Source organism: Stegostoma tigrinum, chromosome 10 (assembly GCF_030684315.1).
Source record: "Stegostoma tigrinum isolate sSteTig4 chromosome 10, sSteTig4.hap1, whole genome shotgun sequence".
NCBI lineage: Eukaryota > Metazoa > Chordata > Chondrichthyes > Orectolobiformes > Stegostomatidae > Stegostoma > Stegostoma tigrinum.
In genome coordinates this window covers 28,659,450-28,680,065 of record NC_081363.1, presented here as the reverse complement: position 1 = coordinate 28,680,065, position 20,616 = coordinate 28,659,450, and the positions used below count along the sequence as shown (strand labels likewise).

At 42.4% G+C, this 20,616-nt stretch overlaps 1 protein-coding gene across 4 annotated transcripts in view; it reads right to left on the bottom strand.

Annotated features, from left to right (window-relative positions):
* Positions 1-20,616, bottom strand: part of kcnh5b (potassium voltage-gated channel, subfamily H (eag-related), member 5b) — a 288,070-nt gene that overhangs the window by 99,674 nt on the left and 167,780 nt on the right. For 2 of the 4 annotated variants that reach the window (XR_007248323.2, XM_048538290.2), the window contains exon 8: positions 13,430-13,629. Coding sequence is in view for 3 of the 4 variants with exons in the window: in XM_048538290.2 (XP_048394247.1) it covers positions 13,430-13,629 (200 nt within the window). In the remaining variant the exon portion in view is untranslated. Of the gene's footprint in view, positions 1-13,414; positions 13,630-20,616 lie in introns of all 4 variants that reach the window. The other 2 variants (XM_048538289.2, XM_059649072.1) reach the window with 1 other exon arrangement.

Below are 20,616 nucleotides of genomic sequence, written 5' to 3'. Positions count from 1 at the left end.
AAACTGCCCTCAGGAGAGGGTGTGCAAGCCCTGCTGTGTCCAAACGCTCCCTTGCAAGCAATTCTCTAAAACAGCAGCTTTGTCATGTTAGTAAAACTTCTTGTTCTACCTACAAGTGCAGATGCATAGCTACTTGAAAGTGGAGTCACAGGTACACAGGGTTGTGAAGAAGGTGTTTGACACACTTGCCTTAATTGGTCAGAACACAATGTAGGAGCTGGGATGTCACATTGTGGCTCTACAGGACATTGTTGAGGTCAATTTTAAAATACTGCATGTACTTCTGGTCTCCCCTCTATAGGAAGGATATTACTAAACTTCAGAGGGTGCAGAAAAGATTTATAAAGATGTTGCCAGGGCTGGAGGGTTTCTTCATATGCTGGTGCCATTGTCACTGGAATGTTGAAGGCTCAGGAGTGATCTTGTAAATGTTTATAAAATCATGAGGGGCATGGATAGGCTGAATAGCCAAGGTGTCTTCCCCAGGGTAGGGGTGTCCAAAACTGGCCAGCATACCTCTAAGGTCAGATGGGAAAGATTTAAAAAGGACTTGAGGGGTAACCTTTTCACACAGAGGTTGGTGTGTTATGGAACAAGCTGCCAGAGGAAGTAGTGGAGGTTGGTACAACGATAACATTTAAAAAGCAACTCGATGGGTATATAAATAGGATGGGTTTAGAGTGAGAGATAATGGGAACTGCAGATGCTGGAGAATTCCAAGATAATAAAATGTGAGGCTGGATGAACACAGCAGGCCAAGCAGCATCTCAGGAGCACAAAAGCTGACGTTTCGGGCCTAGACCCTTCATCAGAGCTCTCTGATGAAGGGTCTAGGCCCGAAACGTCAGCTTTTGTGCTCCTGAGATGCTGCTTGGCCTGCTGTGTTCATCCAGCCTCACATTTTATTATCATGGGTTTAGAGTGATATTGGCCAGACGTTGGCAAATGGGATTCGGTCAGATTGAGTTGGACTGAAGGGTCTGTTTCTGTGCTTTATGACTGTAATCATATATAATACATCCCATTGTTTTAGGTGCTGCAATGTACTAAATGTGTGGCTTTCTCTGACTACATCCCTCTTAGCTTCTATCATTCTTCAAATCTAGACTCACTAAAGTACCTGCTAATATTGTGATTCTTTCAGAGGGCTACCTTCATTTTCTGATCCCTGGTGTTGCTTGTATTATCCTCGGATCCCTGTAACAATTTCTCCTCAGAATTTTTGTCGTCACATCTGTTTTAAGATGGATCCTCATCGGTGCTCACCTTGGTGAAGAATATATCAAGCAGATTTTCCGCCATCATGATCTTTTCTGGTGGCATCTACAGGGTTTGCTTGGCCTGGTATGGTAGAGGAAAACTACCTGCCTGTTTGATATGGTGTAGTTTAGGGGAACTATTTTGCAGTATGAAAGAAAATAACTGTAGGTTATTGCACCATAGCAACCAGGTATAAGTCACTTTGGTAAAACCACCATTGTTACTTTGACTATGAGGGAGACTTTGTTGTCTTTGAGGTACCAAGGTGTTCCCTACCGAAAGCCCAGTGACATCATCATATTGTTGGGGGGGATGGAGTTTGTTTCATGGTCTCTTCATCATTAACCTTTGCAGAACATTACACCTCTCTACAATAACATTTCGTCATTGGCCTTGAGTAGTTTTAGCAGATCCTGTTGCAGACTTCCCTGCAGATCCTATTTCCTTCACAGCAGGTTCTCTCTCTAACTTAAACTGCACTGGGGTGATAGCCTAAATGACTCAATGACCTGAATGACACCACATGATTTGATTTTACAGAGGTGGATATTGCTCTGCCATCTGCAGTGATAAATCTCGAGAAACAGATGTAGCAGAAAAGAGTGTAACAATTAAATGACGAAAATAAACTTGGAAGCATGATGAAATTAGGATTCATCCAGGGATTCATCGAACACAGAAAATAACAGCATTTCAGTTCCTGCACTAATGACTTCAGACCTTCATAGCTTTGAGGGCAGCTCACTTGCTGCAGGTTAACAAATTATTCATCCTTAGGGAATATTCCCTACATTTTGTCAAGATTTAACATTCAGAAAATGGTCAAAGTCAATGCAGTGTATCAGAAAAGTATTGGCTTTGCAGGTGACCTGCTGATTAACAAATCTTGAGATGTCATGAATTGGCTTCTCAGATCACCCTTCTCTGAAACTTCAGGCATCATTCAAAGATCAATCAATGGCCCTCTTCAGCTTCTCATCTGTTGCCAACCTTCATGCAAAAGCATCTGAAAATGCAATTGCTTCTGAAGCTGCTCAGCGCAAACTTGCCAGCACATTTCTGGTTCTTTCTCCATTGGTAAACCACTGTCCAGCTTCTAAATTAAATGAGCAAGTGTTTCCTCTTACTAAGTGTTGGGTGGACTAAAAACTTTGTCTTTGATCCGTACCACAGAGGACACTCTCCGGGCATCATTTCTGTCCCTGCCAACTGTCAGAAGTTAAGCAAGACCCTTCCAAACCTGATAGTGTGTTGCTTGACGAACTTTGAACAATATATTCACTTCATCCACAGAACTGTTAACCCCTTAACTTGCCATACCCATCAATCCTGTGCTTGCTAACCAACACTGTGACTCCTGGACTATGAACGCTCAGTTTTAACCGACTCACTCTTGTTTTCAAATCTTTCTATGTCCCCAACACCCCAGTCCCACTATTTCCATAATCTCCTCCTGCTCCACAATCCTCCAGGATATGCCTGCACTTCTAATTCTGGTTTCTTATGCATTCCTGATTTTAATTGCTCCACTACTGCATGCTGCACCTTCAGCTACTTTGACTCTATCAACTGGATTTCCCTCCTTAAACCGCTCTGCTTCTCTCTGCCCTGTAAGATGCTCCTTTAAACGTCTTTGGCCAAGCTTTCTGCCATCAGTCCTGGTAGGGTCTTCAGTGACTCAGTGTCAAATGCCTTTATTGAAATCAATCTTATTAAGGGTTTTGTTGATGATGCTATATAAATACACAACGTTGCTATTATTGTACTCCGCAAAATGCTTTTTTTTGGATAACATGTTACTGGCTGTCTTTATCTCAGAAAGTTTGCATGTTCTTGTACGAAAAGGAATCAGGAGGAATATACTATCTGTAAGTTAATGTTTCCCAGATTACAACAGTGAGCTACTTCAAAGAACTATTTAAGTAAGAGGTTTTTTTTCCACTGATTTACTATATTAAATAAGCACTATAACCCATTAAGCTAAAGCAAATGATATTAAATTTATTAGCACAGTGATTAACATCTAAGATAATAAAATGTGAGGCTGGATGAACACAGCAGGCCAAGCAGCATCTCAGGAGCACAAAAGCTGACGTTTCGGGCCTAGACCCTTCATCAGAGAGGGGGATGGGGAGAGGGAACTGGAATAAATAGGGAGAGAGGGGGAGGCGGACCGAAGATGGAGAGTAAAGAAGATAGGTGGAGACAGTATAGGTGGGGAGGTAGGGAGGGGATAGGTCAGTCCAGGGAAGACGGACAGGTCAAGGAGGTGGGATGAGGTTAGTAGGTAGATGGGGGTGCGGCTTGGGGTGGGAGGAAGGGATGGGTGAGAGGAAGAACCGGTTAGGGAGGCAGAGACAGGTTGGACTGGTTTTGGGATGCAGTGGGTGGGGGGGGGGGGGGGTGGGGAGGCAGAGCTGGGCTGGTTGTGTGGTGCAGTGGGGGGAGGGGAGATTTTGAAACTGGTGAAGTCCACATTGATACCATTAGGCTGCAGGGTTCCCAGGCGGAATATGAGTTGCTGTTCCTGCAACCTTCGGGTGGCATCATTGTGGCAGTGCAGGATGTTTTTTTCACATTGGCCCACATTTTGCAGTCAGTGACACAGAAACAGCGTTTATCACTCATTTCAAACAGCTCTCCACAGAATGGTCATGGGCTGCTTAGCATTGGTTATCTCTAAACTAGTGTCTTTTGCAGGGCAGTGCCCTCCATAGGGATCACTCACATCTGTGAGCAGTGCAAGAACTAGCTAAGCTCTTCAGCAAATCAAACTGAAGAACCCCCATGACATACAGGTGGGAATTTAACGGTCACGACAGTGGTCCTCTCCGTCAACTGGAGACAGTGTGGCAACTGGTTCATTTCCAGGGGATTTGATTTGGATTCCATTTGGATTAAATCCCAATTACATAGAACATAGAGCATAGACCATTCCAGCACAGTACAGGCCCTTTGGTCCTCGATGTTGTGCCGACCTGTCATACCGATCTCAAGCCCATCTAACCTACACTATTCCAGGTACGTCCATATGCTTATCCAATGACGACTTAAATGTACCTAAAGTTGGCAAATCTACTACCGTTGCAGGCAAAGCGTTCCATTCCCTCACTACTCTCGGAGTAAAGAAACTACCTCTGACATCTGTCCTATATCTTTCACCCCTCAATTTAAAGCTATGCCCCCTTGTGCTCGCCATCACCATCCTAGGAAAAAGGCTCTCCCTATCCACCCTACCTAACCCTCTGATTATTTTATATGTTTCAATTAAGTCACCTCTCAACCTTCTTCTCTCTAATGAAAACAGCCTCAAGTCCCTCAGCCTTTCCTCATAAGACCTTCCCTCCATACCAGGCAACATCCTAGTAAATCTCCTCTGCACCCTTTCCAAAGCTTCCACATCCTTCTTATAATGCGGTGACCAGAATTGTACGCAATACTCCAAGTGCGGCCGCACCAGAGTTTTGTACAGTTTCACCATAACCTCTTGGTTCCGGAACTCGATCCCTCTATTAATAAAAGCTAAAACACTGTATGCCTTCTTAACAGCCCTGTCCAACCTGGGTGGCAACTTTCAAGGATCTGTGTACATGGACACCGAGATCTCTCTGCTCGTCTACACTACCAAGAATCTTACCATTCGCCCTGTACTTTGCCTTCTGGTTATTCCTACCAAAGTGCATCACCTCACACTTGTCTGCATTAAACTCCATTTGCCACGTCTCAGCCCAGCTCTGCAGCTTATCTACGTCTCTCTGCAACCTACAGCATCCTTCGTCACTATCCACAACTCCACCGACCTTAGTGTCGTCTGCAAATTTACTAACCCATCCTTCTACGCCCTCATCCAGGTCATTTATAAAAATGACAAACAGCAGTGGACCCAACACCGACCCTTGCGGTACACCACTAGTAACTGGTCTCCAGGATGAACATTTCCCATCAATTACCACCCTCTGTCTTCTTTCAGCAAGCCAATTTCCGATCCAAACTGCTATATCTCCCACCATTCCATTCCTCCGCATTTTGTACAATAGCCTATTGTGGGGAACCTTATCGAATGCCTTGCTGAAATCCATATACACCACATCAACCGGTTTACTCTCATTACACCACATCAACCACATTACCTTTTGTGTTAGAGATTGGAAATTATACCTTTATTGCAGTCTGCTGGCTCCACAGGGAGAAATTTCCCCAACGCATTTCCAATGTGGGTGGGCTTCCCACCTCTGAGATTTGTCAACCAATTGGAACCAGCAGCTCTCTATTTCTGGGAGCAATAGTCACTGTCAGTGTGGGATAGGGCCTATTGAAAGGTCAATGGCCGGAAATCCCGATCCAAGGAGAGTGGGAGGGGGGGCTCACTGGTGAGTGCCAGTGAGGTAGTATGGGGGTCACTGTCAAGGGCTGGGTGATAGCTTCTAAAGGGCCCAGAAATTTCCACTGTGTGGTTGCTCCTTTGAGTCCTGGTCAAATTCCATGGCAGTGGTATGAGACCCTCAACTGGCCACGTAAGGACTTCAACTGGCCTCCAGATCGTAAGGTCAACCTCAGCCCCTTCCACGTGAGCTTAATCAGAGGACAGTTGGAAAGGTGACACCTGTCCCCTCACTCCCCTCCCTACTCCACCACCAAAAACATCAATCTTCCTCTGAGGGGCCACCAAAAAATCTAAACCAGGAAGTCTAAGCTGGAAAATATAAATGAGATTTAGATGATGAACAGAAAGTGGTTTAATATCATATGACATAGTTGGGTTTAAGGGAGAGGGATTAAAAAAGGCAGGCTTCAAAAGTAAATGAAAACTTAAACTCTAATCTTCTTCAGAGGCAACCGTTAAAATTAAATTTCAGAGGTACAGACATTACTTGGCAACAGTGATTACTTATAACGGCATTACAATCTGATTTACTTCTGAATACACCAGCACTAATTTTTTCAGCTGTTTTTATTGTGGAACTAATGAGAAAGTACAGCATGTGGCCATTCTTTCAGTGCCAAGTTTATCAGCAAAAACTGAAACAGCACACTCTGTGGAGGTGCAGAGTAGTCCAAACTGCAACAATGAATGCTTGTGTGAGTACACATGCCAGATGTTTCTGAATGACTTACTGAGAGAGATAATTACCTTCCTGTTATTATTAACATACATTCCAATCCACTGAACTACTGATCCACACAAACTACACAATTTATCTTCCAGTCTCCCATGATTTGCTCTCTGCATGTATTGTTATCCTCTCTTACAAAGCTGCCATCCCACTCCGACTGACCCTCTAAATTACCACACATCACTAATCTTTCGTTCCTCTCTTTGAAGATGCTGTTGCGTCCCAAGGGGACACCCATATTCCAACCCTGAATCCCTCCAATCAGGCTTCCAACTCATCGTTATCAACTGAAATAACTCCATAAAGGCCGGTTTCCTGTCACCGAGTCGCACTTTATTTACACGTGGAGTGTCCTTGTCGTTGATCCAGCTCCCTCAGAGACAGCTCTCCAGGTGAACAGAACCTCTGACACTCCTAACAGTGCTCCCTTACTGAGCTAGAATAACAGTCCAAATCAGAGAACTCATATTCTATCAGGTCCACCTGGCTGACCTTGTTACATGTCTCCCTCCGAGTCCAAAGACAAAGAATTTGTAATTCCTGGATTGTTTTGGCACGGGGTCAGGTTCCTCCGACACTGCCTCTTATACGGCCCACTGCGTAACAAACAGTAGCTCACCTCTTGCACCCAGAGCATGTCCAAAGAAATTCAGTTTCTCCATCAAGCAGCAAAGATATCAAGATGGTGACATCTGCCATGTCCATCACAGATCCCGAGGTATCTTCAACACTCAGCAAACAGGGAGAACCCATGGGTTCTGGAACAGCTGGAAGGGCAGTCGAGGCATCGTTTTTGAGTTTGCAGCTTTGATACGGTCCACATGCTTGTTCAGGACCATGGTGCCAGCCAGACTATATGCCATACAGCCTGACCTTGGGTCGATCATGCCTCTTACCCACATAGGAACCACGGGAATGGCCCTTCAGCAAACTTCATCGCTTGAAGTAAACTCTCTCACTTGATAAAGTGGAGTCTTGTGTCCGGCATTGACGTTCCTGATGCCACCACCGCCACCTCCCGATCCAGACCAGGAAGATCAGATTTAACCTGGTGAGGGGTCTTCTCCCCATTAGCAACTCTGCTGGAGCTATCCCTGTAGTTGCGTGAGGGATGGCCTTATAATCAAATAGGAATCTGGACAGTTTGGTATCTAGTGGAGCTGTAGGTGTTTTTGTTTAAATCCTGCCTTCAAAGTTTGGACAGTGATAATGGGAACTGCAGATGCTGGAGAATCCAAGATAATAAAATGTGAGGCTGGATGAACACAGCAGGCCCAGCAGCATCTCCTGAGATGCTGCTGGGCCTGCTGCGTTCATCCAGCCTCACAATTTGTTATCTTCAAAGTTTGGACTGCTCTTTCTGCCAGACCATTGAAGAATTAATGGTGTGGAGCTGTCTTCATAGATCAAATATCATTCGGCTTTAGAAAATACTCAAACTCACTGTTGGTAAATGATGGCCCATTATCTGTGACTATTTAACCAGGCGTATATTTTGTTTGGTTCCCATTTGGATGTTGCTAAGCAAGTTAACCATCATAAACCAGACATAGATGGGCTTTCCAGGGTATGCACTCTCCTAGATACCAGTCATGAGTTCTCTTACTCAATTTAGGCCTAGTGGGACCCTTTTGCTGTTTCTGCAACCCAGCAACACCTAAAATGGCTTGCCTGCCTGGATACTGAAGAAAATTTTAACTGTTTGGATAAGGCTTTTCTTTGTTTAGTGGTTTTGTTGTAGGCTGACCTAGAGTCCTTCTGTTCAGGGTATGTCCTGAGTGAGGCTATGCAATTGCCTTCACTCAAATGGTGTTCCCCAAAATCAGTCAGAATGGCAAGGGTGTCCACTTCCATCAGAATGCCCTGCAAATTATGCTCCACTTGCCACATTTTCCAGTGATAAAGACAGTTGCACTGTGTATTGGAAGTCCAGGGCTTTAGCTGGTAGGTGCTTTAGCATGGTTACATCATTAATACCATATTCCAAACAAACAGTCTCTCAGCATCTCATCAAGAGTTAAACTACAATCACATGCTTCTTCCAGTTGTTTTGACTCATCAAAATTCCCAACATCGGATTTCCCTGGGTCTCAAATTGCTGAGTAAAGCCGATAGCATTTCAGAATTAGGGGGGCTTGGGGTTGCAATATTCCATAATTAAATTCATCAATTGATGAAAGGTTTTAGCATCTGGTGCCTCAAGGAGAGTTAGGCTCCTAATAACCGAAAACGTTGTGGCTCCAAAAGCTGTCAGGAAAATTATCCATTGCTTTTCATCTGCCTCAATGTCATGTGCCTAGGTAAAATAACACATTCTTTCCTTATACTGAGCCCAATCTTTGACAGCAACATTAAACAAGTCAAAACTTCCCAAATAATGGCATGATGCCAGAAATGCTTGCCCCAACTCAACGATGACTTTTGTAAGTGAATTTCTTCAGGAACATGCTTTCCTCTCATTGCCACTGTAATACCTCCATAGAGGCTAGTATCCCATCAGCAAGTCATCCCTTATTTCTGCATGGAGATCGCACTCTCAGGTGTAAAAAAACATCTAGTAGTCATGCAAGGCACCATAAAACATGAATCTTTCTTTCTGATCTACATACCTCCCCTCAACAAAAATCATCTAAAAACACAGCGTCACTTTTCACATGTCTAGCTGTCACCACTATCTCCCTCAATTCCTACATCCTTACTAAATTATCTGATAGCTTGTCCAAAACTAAGGACTGAACAAGTCGAAATTTCCTCTGTTTAAATATCATGAAGAACAAAGCCATGTCTCAATCTCCAACATAAACTCTTATCTGTATATCGCTGAACGCAAAATATACAATGAGCCAGCTTTATTGAGTTATTGTTAAAAAGTATCTTTTTAAATTGCTTCACAAAGTATTCCTTTATGTGATTAAGAGTGATAACATTGATCCAGAATTGGCCAAGGTCTAGGCCCAAAATGTCAGCTTTCCTGCTCCTCTGATGATGCTTGGCCTGCTATGTTCATCCAGCTCTACACCTTGTTATCTCATAATGGTCAAAAGATATTTTTACAAATGGAAAGCAGTGATATTCCACAGGACTCGGTGTTCGGATTCTCCCCATTTGTGGTGCACAGCAATGATTTGGACTTTAATGTGGGAGTTGTGAATGGGAAATTTGTAGATGAAATTGACCACACAGTTGACAGTAAAACTGATAGCTGTCTACTCCAAAATAATATCAATGAATTTGTTGAATGGGCAGAAAAGTGACAAGTGGAACTCAATCTAGAGAACTGTGAGTAATGTATGTAAGGAGGTAAAACAAGTCTTGGGAATAGGCAATAAATGTGTGGATATTCAGAGCAGTAAAGGAAACCATGGAGTGCATGTCCAACAGTCCTTGTAGGTAGTAGATAAGTTGGTAAAGATGGTATTATTCAATTCACTCAAGGGATGTGCGTGTGGCTGGTTGACTAAATAGGGAGAGAGAGGTAGGCGGATCGAATCTCCCAATTTATTTCAGAACCCTCTCCCCCTCCCCCTTTTCTGATGAAGGGTCTGAAACGTCAGTTCTTGTACTGCTAAGATGTAGCTTGGCCTGCTGTGTTCATCCAGCTCCACACCTTGTTATCTCGGAATCTCCAACATCTGCAGTTCCCCATTACCTCTGATACATTTTCTAGTTGTACTGGGGAATAACAGTCTGTTTGTCGGTGAATTAAAATGACATTGAAATGAAAACCTTTCAAAATGTGCATTTCAGGTGTCCCTGTGTCTATAAAAACAAATTTAATTTTTAGATCTTCAATTAGGTGTAACGCGTGAAAACTCCCAATGGTGATAAGTTTACCTTGACGCGGTGATCGGCCTCTAGCTGCCGATAACTGCAATAGATCACACAAAATCAATTTCTTTGTGCCGGTTTGGTGAATGTAAAATGAATTGCAATGAGAAAACCAACACAACTGAACCCTCTACCTTTCAAAGATAATGGGAACTGCAGATTCTGGAGAATTCCAAGATAATAAAATGTGAGGCTGGATGAACACAGCAGGCCAAGCAGCATCTCAGGAGCACAAAAGCTGACGTTTCGGGCCTAGACCCTTCATCAGAGAGGGGGATGGGGAGAGGGAACTGGAATAAATAGGGAGAGAGGGGGAGGTGGACCGAAGATGGAGAGTAGAGAAGAAAGGTAGAGAGAGTGTAGGTGGGGAGGTAGGGAGGGGATAGGTCAGTCCAGGGAAGACGGACAGGTCAAGGAGGTGGGATGAGGTTAGTAGGTAGCTGGGGGTGCGGCTTGGGGTGGGAGGAAGGGATGGGTGAGAGGAAGAACCGGTTAGGGAGGCAGAGACAGGTTGGACTGGTTTTGGGATGCAGTGGGTGGGGGGGGAAGAGCTGGGCTGGTTGTGTGGTGCAGTTGGGGGAGGGGACGAACTGGGCTGGTTTAGGGATGCGGTGGGGGAAGGGGAGATTTTGAAACTGGTGAAGTCCACATTGATACCATATGGCTGCAGGGTTCCCAGGCGGAATATGAGTTGCTGTTCCTGCAACCTTCGGGTGGCATCATTGTGGCAGTGCAGGAGGCCCATGATGGACATGTCATCAAGAGAATGGGAGGGGGAGTGGAAACCATTTCCACTCCCCCTCCCATTCTCTTGATGACATGTCCATCATGGGCCTCCTGCACTGCCACAATGATGCCACCCGAAGGTTGCAGGAACAGCAACTCATATTCCGCCTGGGAACCCTGCAGCCATATGGTATCAATGTGGACTTCACCAGTTTCAAAATCTCCCCTTCCCCCACCGCATCCCTAAACCAGCCCAGTTCGTCCCCTCCCCCCACTGCACCACACAACCAGCCCAGCTCTTCCCCCCCACCCACTGCATCCCAAAACCAGTCCAACCTGTCTCTGCCTCCCTAACCGGTTCTTCCTCTCACCCATCCCTTCCTCGCACCCCAAGCCGCACCCCCAGCTACCTACTAACCTCATCCCACCTCCTTGACCTGTCCGTCTTCCCTGGACTGACCTATCCCCTCCCTACCTCCCCACCTACACTCTCTCCACCTATCTTCTCTACTCTCCATCTTCGGTCCGCCTCCCCCTCTCTCCCTATTTATTCCAGTTCCCTCTCCCCATCCCCCTCTCTGATGAAGGGTCTAGGCCCGAAACATCAGCTTTTGTGCTCCTGAAATGCTGCTTGGCCTGCTGTGTTCATCCAGCCTCACATTTTATTACCTCTACCTTTCAAATTGGCTGGAATATTTACTTAAATGAAAAGGCAGAATATCATCAAATTGCTGGGTGAGTGGCAGAATTAAATGGCTCTTGCACTAATTAACCCTGATACATTAGTTTGATTTTGTATTATTCTTTATTGACTAACTACTTATTGCATTTCTTAAGTCAAGGCACGACTGTAGATGACTGTGAGAGCAGCAATACTGAAAATAATTGGGCTTCCTCAAGCATCACCTTAGTGCATCTTTAATGTTTAAAAATGATTAAATTGTTCAGTGAGTACCAAGAAAGAAGGTTATTTCTCCTTGATACAGGAATGGTTCAAAAATAAATCTATCCAAAGCAAACAAAACCATACCCTTAAAATCATATTGAGTAATAAATAAGCAAGAGGAACTTGAGGCTGACCTACAATCCCTAATATCAAGATAGATTAAACTTTCCAAGCCTGTATTGAGTTTTTGTTGTAACGCTGAGATCAGAATAAAATCAGCACCAACCAATCACAGCTTTGCATTTGATATTTAAAAAATAATCAGTAAAAGCATTGCCAACTTAGAAGAAATTTTGATTGTTCCACTGCTTGCTTCAAACATTGTCTAATTTGCATTCATTTTTAATAGGGTTTCACTTGCTCTTAGAATCAACATAGCCTCGGATTGGTTGCATCAAGTTTGGATTTTTCAGACATTGAGAGATAGGCTAGGAAATAGGAAGAATGGTGCAAGAAGGAGTCAGGTCAGAAGCCCAATATCTCCTTGTCATCATGGATTTTTACCCAGAGGCAGGAACCTTAGAATTGGTTGCTGGTAATAAAGTAAAATGTTCTGCTGCTCACAAGCTCTCGACTTTGGTCCAGGCAGTCAGAAACCTAGCTCATGAGTACATAAACACCTGAAAAGCCCATCTTTTGATAACCTAACATAAAATTGTTACAGCGTTGGTTATAAAGCAGAAAATCAATATTGCATTTCTTAAGTCAAGGCATGCCTAGCATGGACTTTGAAAGCAGAACTCTAGAAAATAATTGTGCTTCTTTATGCAGTCTTCATCTATCTGTATTGCATTTAGATGATTTAAATTGTTAAGTGATTAAAACTGTACCACTCCTACACAAATATTTTCTTTTAGCTAAAAGCAGTAAATATTTGTTTCAGAGACATGTGGTCTGGTTAATTTCACTATTCTAAATTTAAAATTAGGCTATTCTGAGCAACAATAATATTTTTGTTCTGTTACATTAATTCTCCTGAGGAGGCAAAAAATCTGGGTGATAACATGTAAATTGTTATTGTTACTTTAATTGTCATCTTTCCCTTCCAAAATATAAAAATGGTCTATATTCTAGAAAGCAGTAACAGGTTTTACTTGTAATCTCAAATGTCACTTTAATTAGAAAATTGTGATGGCACATCCACGCCTCATGGAAGGGTTACAATGTATTCAGGCACTGCTCTAAATCAAAATGTCAGCAGCTTTTTGCATTTCGCTGAACTAATTCCAATGAATAAAGAACTACACATTTACAGCAAATTCTTTTAAAAAGATTTTTTTGTTTAAAATCTGCAACAATGCAGCCATTATTTAAATTAAGGGAAACATTAAGGGAAGAGAAATCTGTCAATTCAAACCAGAACTAGACTATATTCCCACTATGACATAAAATGCCCTGAACATTAATTATTTTCCAATATGAATTTCACAAGTTAGTGCACTGCCTACTTGACAATTAAATTGACAATTAAATTTAACTTTGATTATACCTAGATGTAAGCATGATTAAATTGGTGCTTGAGGGCCTTTGAACAGTTTACCTCATATGCTCGTACCTTCTCTGTGTCGATCCCTTTAGACATAGACCATGTCGACACAATATAATCCATAACTCGCTCACTGAGTCCTTTAGGAACTTGGTAAAGTTTGAGAAAATCACGCACATTGTTTACCATTTCATGGTAGCGATTGGTGTTAGCATACATCTGCTGGAAGATTGTGGTGACGTTTCCAAAGATAGTTGCATAAAGCAGAGCTGTAATTTAAAGACAAGTGAATTTTTAATACCGGTTTATAACAAAACCAGTAATAAATATTTAGTTTTTTGTTTGCATCCACACAGAGAAGTATCTAAGAACATTCATTATAACGCAACAGTTCTGAGCTTCTGTATGTCATTATCAAATAACAATAATTTCACAGAAATCGAATACTTACTTACATTTGCTGTTAGAAAGTGGCTTATATTTCAGTTTTTGAAAGATTCAAACACTTCTGCCATTTTGATTCTTCTCCCTGCACTACACTTTCACACTTACATTCTATGCCAGTCTCCAGAATACAATCCTTCCCTTTTGGAATTAATAAAGTAACACATTTCTTCAGTACTACAACCCCACCCCCAAACATTGCGCATTGTTATTCTGCAGCACTGTGGGGTTTACCCTGAATTTAACTTGCTGCTGAAAGAAATTCAATGCTGATTTAAAGGGCTTAACCGGAAATTGGCACACTTCATGCCATGTTGTTTTGTGCTACAAATTACGAAACAACATGTGCAAAATGAACTGATAAAGGTGTTAATGATTTAAACTTGAAAATTTCATTTAACAAAATCACAAGCTACAACAATGGTGAAGCATGTTATCTACTGAAATATAGAATGATACAAGTCATTTGGCTCATCATGTTGTTGTTAGGTCTACAATAGAGTGCGTTCAGCGCTGTAACCACTCCTTGGTTCTATTTTTCAGAATTCCACAGATTGACTACCCAGATACCCTCATCTCTGTCTTAAATAGGTGACCCCTAATTGTGAGGTGATGCTATCAGGACCTGGATTCTACCACCGGGTGAAACAATCTTTGTGTATCTACCTTGTCAAGCCCTCTAAGAATCCTGTATGTTTCATTAACGTTTAATGAGAAATTAATGTTTCTCATTCTTCTAAATTCCACAGCGTACAAACCCAACTTACTCAGCCTTTCCTCATAAGAAAATCCCTCCACAACCAAGATCACCCCAGTGAATATACTCCGGACTACCTCCAGTCCGTCCTTAGATTAAGGGACTAACACTGTTCAGAGTATCCCAGTTGCGGTCTGACTACTGCCTTGTACTGCTTTTGCAAGACTTTCTTATTTGCCTACTCCATACTTTGAAATAAAAGCCATCATTCCATTTGCCTTCCTGATTACTCGCTGAATTTGTATGCAAGCTCTTCTCTGAATCAGGCATGAGAATTCACAGGCATGAATGTTATTCTTGTAGCTGAAGATTAATAACATTGAGCAAAGATAAAATAAGTGCTATTTGGAAGGTTGAATCTGAAATATTGAAACAGTGTACTGAATGATTTAACTAGAAATGTAATAATGAGTAGAAAGCAGAGAGGCTGCTGACAGGAACTCATGAATGTGATTGCTTACTTCAGTCGCATTAAATACGAGGTAGACAAAGGTTTATTCTGTGGATTCACACATATTTTGAGCTGATTAAGACTATCACAAATCATCTCATTTCAAATGGACACATTTGTCTACTCAGTCTAAGTTTGACATCGGAAGGGCAATAGTTTAACCAATTCCTGTATCCAGTCCTTCAGAATATAATAAAACAAAATGATTTCTGAAGAAGGGACTAGGCCAGAAACGTCAGCCTTCCTGCTCCTCTGTTGCTGCTTAGCCTGCTGTGTTCATCCAGTTCTACACCTTGTTATCTCAGATGAAATCTAATATGTTTTCCTCTGGTAATTTGCATTCTTGTTTCTTCTTTGAGCAACAAAGACTGATAGCGGTGTCAATATTCAGAAAATTGCAGTTTGATATTTCAGAGCTGCTTTCATCAGAATTTTAAACAATGCAAAGTTCTTTGAGGAAACAGTAGTCAAATTACTTAATGTATAAAGATTTAGTAATCAAGAATAACATTTCTCCCTTTATCAGATGTTTTATCAGTTTTTATCAGATGGACTTGTTTAAGTTCATGCTTCCTATCAAGTTCCTTGAATTCTTTTCCATTAGTCTGACAATTTCAGGTGAGTTTTCGTACGAATGAGGCAATGAGACTTGAGACATGGGTTCCAATCTGTCTCCAAACTGTACTGAAGCTAAGAGATTTGAGCTCCACTCTCAACAGTATCCTCACAAAATCTGGGTTTAAACTGGGGCTGGTGTAACACTAAGTGGGGAACAAGGAGACCAACAAACAAATCCTGCCATAACTCAGTAATTATGCTAATTTTTAAAATATTTATCACAACCTGGCATCAGGAAGCGACACCAGGTCCTACTGAATTCCAACTTGCCTGCTTCTTCTGCTAACCAACAATTCAACAATCAAGCGAATAACACTCTCCCCATGAGTCCCATCCTTCACCTATGAGCTGAGTTGCTCAACCATCATTTCCCCTATCTTGGGTGGTTTAGCACTAAGCGACACCAGTCCCAATGGTACTGACAGGCCATCAAAGAGATTCCAGTCTTTGATTGGCTGACAGCTCCCAGCAGCCAGGATTTCTGGCCCTGAATCCCTGAAACCTGAAGAATGCTTGCTGCCGCTCGGGTCTGATGGGCACTTAATTTTGTTAGGCCTTCCTTAATAAGGCAACATGGGAATGATTCTCCAATCCACCACCAAGATTGAATTCTATGTCCAGTCTGACTGTAAAAAAATGTTACACCTAATTCAACAGTGTGCAAACTGTAGAATTAGAGATAGGCAATACCAACAGTCCTAAAAGAGTATTTTTATTTATTTTCTTCACGACAATAAGAAATTCCACGTAATTTTTCAACTTGGGGGCAGAACTGTGCACATTTTTACCTCAATGCTGCCACAGTAGGGTATCTTGGCATTCTAACTGCACAGATACTGGTAGAACAGCAGCTTTTGATTATGTATAAAAATAGCAAAGCCCTTACAAACTATAAAATAAATTTGAGTGTCTGTGCAAGCTTTATTTATTTTCCAATATCTTCAATTATTCATTTGTTTATCTATGATTCAGACAGAACATTCGTTCTTATTGATTACTAAAGGTCCTGTGCACCTAAGTCATGACACAGTAGATCGCTCACATTTGGCCTTGTTCATCCATCATGTACTTCTCCACCCACACATCTCCTTAAAACCTTCAAGAATAAAGTATGATAGTAAATTTAACATACTGCCTCATTATCAGGCTGGGAGAAATGACAAAAGCTTAAAGTGTTCAAAACATCTGATGTCTGACCCAAATGCTTGCATTCAATCAAAGAAATAGATTTTCTTTAATGATCTGACTCTGACTCTATGTCAAAATAATCCATTGGAAATTGATGCATTAAGTGGAGTAAAAACATTGAATTGCATTGAAAGATACTCTTCATTCAAACTCATGCACGTACCTGCAGGTTCAATTTCAGCTGTTGTTACACAGTGTATAAATGATTCTTTGGGTAAAAGTTACCATTTTGGAAAGAAGTACAGATTCAGGAATGATACAGATTGTCACTTCCATTTGTGGCAATGACACAGTTTTCAGCTCAACACTTTGATATGTGAGTTGTTGCTCTAATTATATGGGGTGGGGAAGAGATATACCCCCTGCCAGGACCTTCCGCGGTCAAAGATTCAGGAACTGTATTTAAAGACCATCCAAATGCCTAAAACCGTTGCAAGACCGCAGCATCACTTAGGCTATCCGGTGTAGAAACAGCTTAAATGATCTTTCTCTTTGCTTGCAGCTAGTGCAATGCCTACTCACTGCAAACTGATACACATAGGGACATTTATGTTCTTCCCGCACTGGAACTGGGTGCTTCTTTAGGCATGTGGGAATGGAGCTGCTCTGGTTTGATCTGCTGCTGTCACTGGCGAAGGGGACATCACTTCTTTACTGAATAGCCTGGACCAGAACCTCACATGAAGTGTCACGGAAGTCAAGTCATATTGCATGGCCTGGCAATGCATGCTGATGAAATGATCATTATAGTCATCTTCAACCCGAAGGTTGCAGGAACAGCAACTCATATTCCGCTTGGGAACCCTGCAGCTCAATGGTATCAATGTGGACTTCACAAGCTTCAAAATCTCCCCTCCCCCTGGCCGCATCCCAAAACCAGCCCAGCTCGTCCCCGCCTCCCTAATCTGTCCTTCCTCCCACCTATCCCATCCTCCACTTCAAGCCCCAACCCTCTCCGACCTACTAAACTCATCCCACCCCACTGACCTGTCCGACCTCCCTATCTTCTCCCTAATCTCCCCACCTACACTCACCTTTACTGTCTCCATCCCCGCCTCTTTGACCTGTTTTTCTCCTCTCAACCTACCTTCTCCTCTATCCATCTTTGATCCACCTCCCCCTCTCTCCCTATTCATTTCAGAATCCCCTTCCCCTGCCCTATTTCTGAAGAAGGGTCGAGGCCCGAAACGTCAGCTTTCCTGTTCCTCTGATGCTGCTTGGACTGCTGTGTTCATCCAGCTCTACACCTTGTCATCTCAAGTTCTCCAGCATCTGCAGTTCCTACAACCTCTGTAATTCCTGGTTTTCTCTTTACATCCTTTTTTAAATAGTGGGATTACATTTACTACTCTCAAACTTGCTTCAGAATCTCAAAAATTTTGGAAGATGACAATTAACACATCCACCATTTCCACGATCATCACTTTTACTACGCTGGGCAGTAGATTATCAGGCCCTGGGGATTTATCAGCTTATAGTCCCATTAATGTCTCCAGTGCTAGTGATTTTTTTTACCTAAAACTAATTTTCTTCAATTCCTCCTATCCCAAAAGCCCACTAGCAATTTTGGGATTTTTTTTGTATCTCTTTCTGAGAAGTTAAAATGAGGGGAAGCCACATGGCCAGAGTGGGGGACACTTTGCTCTAATGATACTGAGACAGCGGCAAAATGACTAACTAAGCATTTAGGTTGCTGAGTTTTTTTTATGTCTCTGGAATTTTTTTGTTTCTTTTTCCGGAAATAATTTGTTAAGTTTTCATAGTAAGTGCATACACATTCTAAGGGTAACAAATACCTATTAGAGTTACAGGATAGCAGATCACAGGGGCCAAGTGGGTGCCATGTTGTGCTACTTGTGAAGTCCTGGACAAATACATTTACAAAAATGTGCCATTAATTGTACAGGCTTGAGCTCTAGGTTTCGGAACTTGAGCTGGGTTGGAATCAATGTTGTGTATCCACAAGGCAGTGGTCTACATGAGTACCATGTATAGGGAGCTGGTCACATCACAGAATAGACGTGATCAGGCAGAGAGAGAACAGGTTACTATCAGGCAATCTAAGAAAACGATATAGGAGTGCAGGAATTCCCTGGGTCTATCTTGGCTACTAATCGGTACTCCATTTTCGAATCTAGCAAGGGCAATGATTCCTCAGGAGAGAGCAGCCAGTGCCGAGCCCATGGGTGACTTAGCCGAATACAGAAGGAGGAAAAAGAATGGAAGAGCATAGTTGTACAGGATCCATAGTCAGGGGACCAGGTAGGCATTTCTATAGCAGTAAACATCACTCAGAACTAGAGATCTAAATGGCTTGGGAGAATGAGAAGTTGAAAGAATTAGCATCAGTAAAAAGATTGTACTGGAGAAATTAACGGGGCTGAAAGTTAAATGCCCAGAGGCACAGTTTTTCCCCATGGTAGCGGGGTCTAAAACTAGAAGGCACAGGGTTTAAAGTGAGAGGGGAAAGATACATTCAGAGAGTAAAAGAGCAATTTTTTTTTACAAAGAGGGTGATGAATGTCTTAACAGGCTGCCAGAGGTAGTGACGGAAGTAAATACAATTTTGACATTTCAGAAACATTTAGACAAACACATGGATGGGACAGGTGCAGATGGATATGGACCAAATGCAGGCAAATGGGACTGGTTTACATTGTGACGGCTGGGCAGCATTGGCAAGTTAGGCCAAAGTGTCTGCTTCCACGTGGTAGACATCTATGACTCTGTACCGTCCTCCTTCAATGCTAGGAGACCCTCAGCTCATAGAGATAATTGATTATCTTCCGACATTCTATAGATTCTGGAATGATTCCTGCAGATTGAAAGGTAGCAAGTATCACCCCACTATTTAAGAAAAAATGAAGATAGAAAACACAGAACTACAGACCTGTTAGTCTTATATTAGTAGTAGGAAAATTGTAGAATCTATCGTAATGATTGGCATAGATAGAAACCTGGTTAAATAATCATCTGGTTTCTTCCAGTCAGTCTGAATTTGTGAATGGGAAATCAAGTGTTAATGAACTTGTTGCAGCTTTTCGAAAATTTAACTAACAAAGTTGTTAAAGGAGAACCAATGGAATTACTGTACTTAGATTTTCAGAAGACTGGTATTAAAAGTCCCCCAACAGGAGGCTAGTTCAAAAGATTAAAACACATGGGATAGGAAATAATGTACTTGCATGAATTAATGACTGGATATCAGACAGAAGACAGAGTGGAATAAATTGTGGAATTGGCAGACTGTGACTAATGAGATGCCACATGAATCAGAACTCGAGCCCCAGCTGCACACAAGATATATCAATGATTTGGAGTTTGGGACCAAATATAATTCATAGAATCCCTACAGTATGGAAGCAGACCATTTGTTCCATTGAGTCCGCACCTAACCTCCAAACAGCATCCCACCCAGACCCACCCCAATACCCTATCTTTACAACCCTGCACTTCCCATGGCTAATCCACCTCGTTTGCACATCTCTGGAAATTATGGGCAATTTAACTTGAGCAAACCATCTGGCCTGCACATCTTTGGACTGTGGGAGGAAACCAGGGCACCCAGCAGAAACCCACACAGATACAGAGAGAATGTGCAAATGCCACACAGACAGTCACCTGGGGCTGGAATTGAACCCGGGTCCCTGGCGCCGTGAGGCAGCAGCGCTAACCACAGAGCTACCATACCATCCAAATTTGCAGATATACAAAGCTAAGTGGGTACGTATGTTGTTAAGAAGATGAAAAGTGGTTTCTCGAGGATTTGGACAGGCTAAGTGAATGGGCAAGCACGTG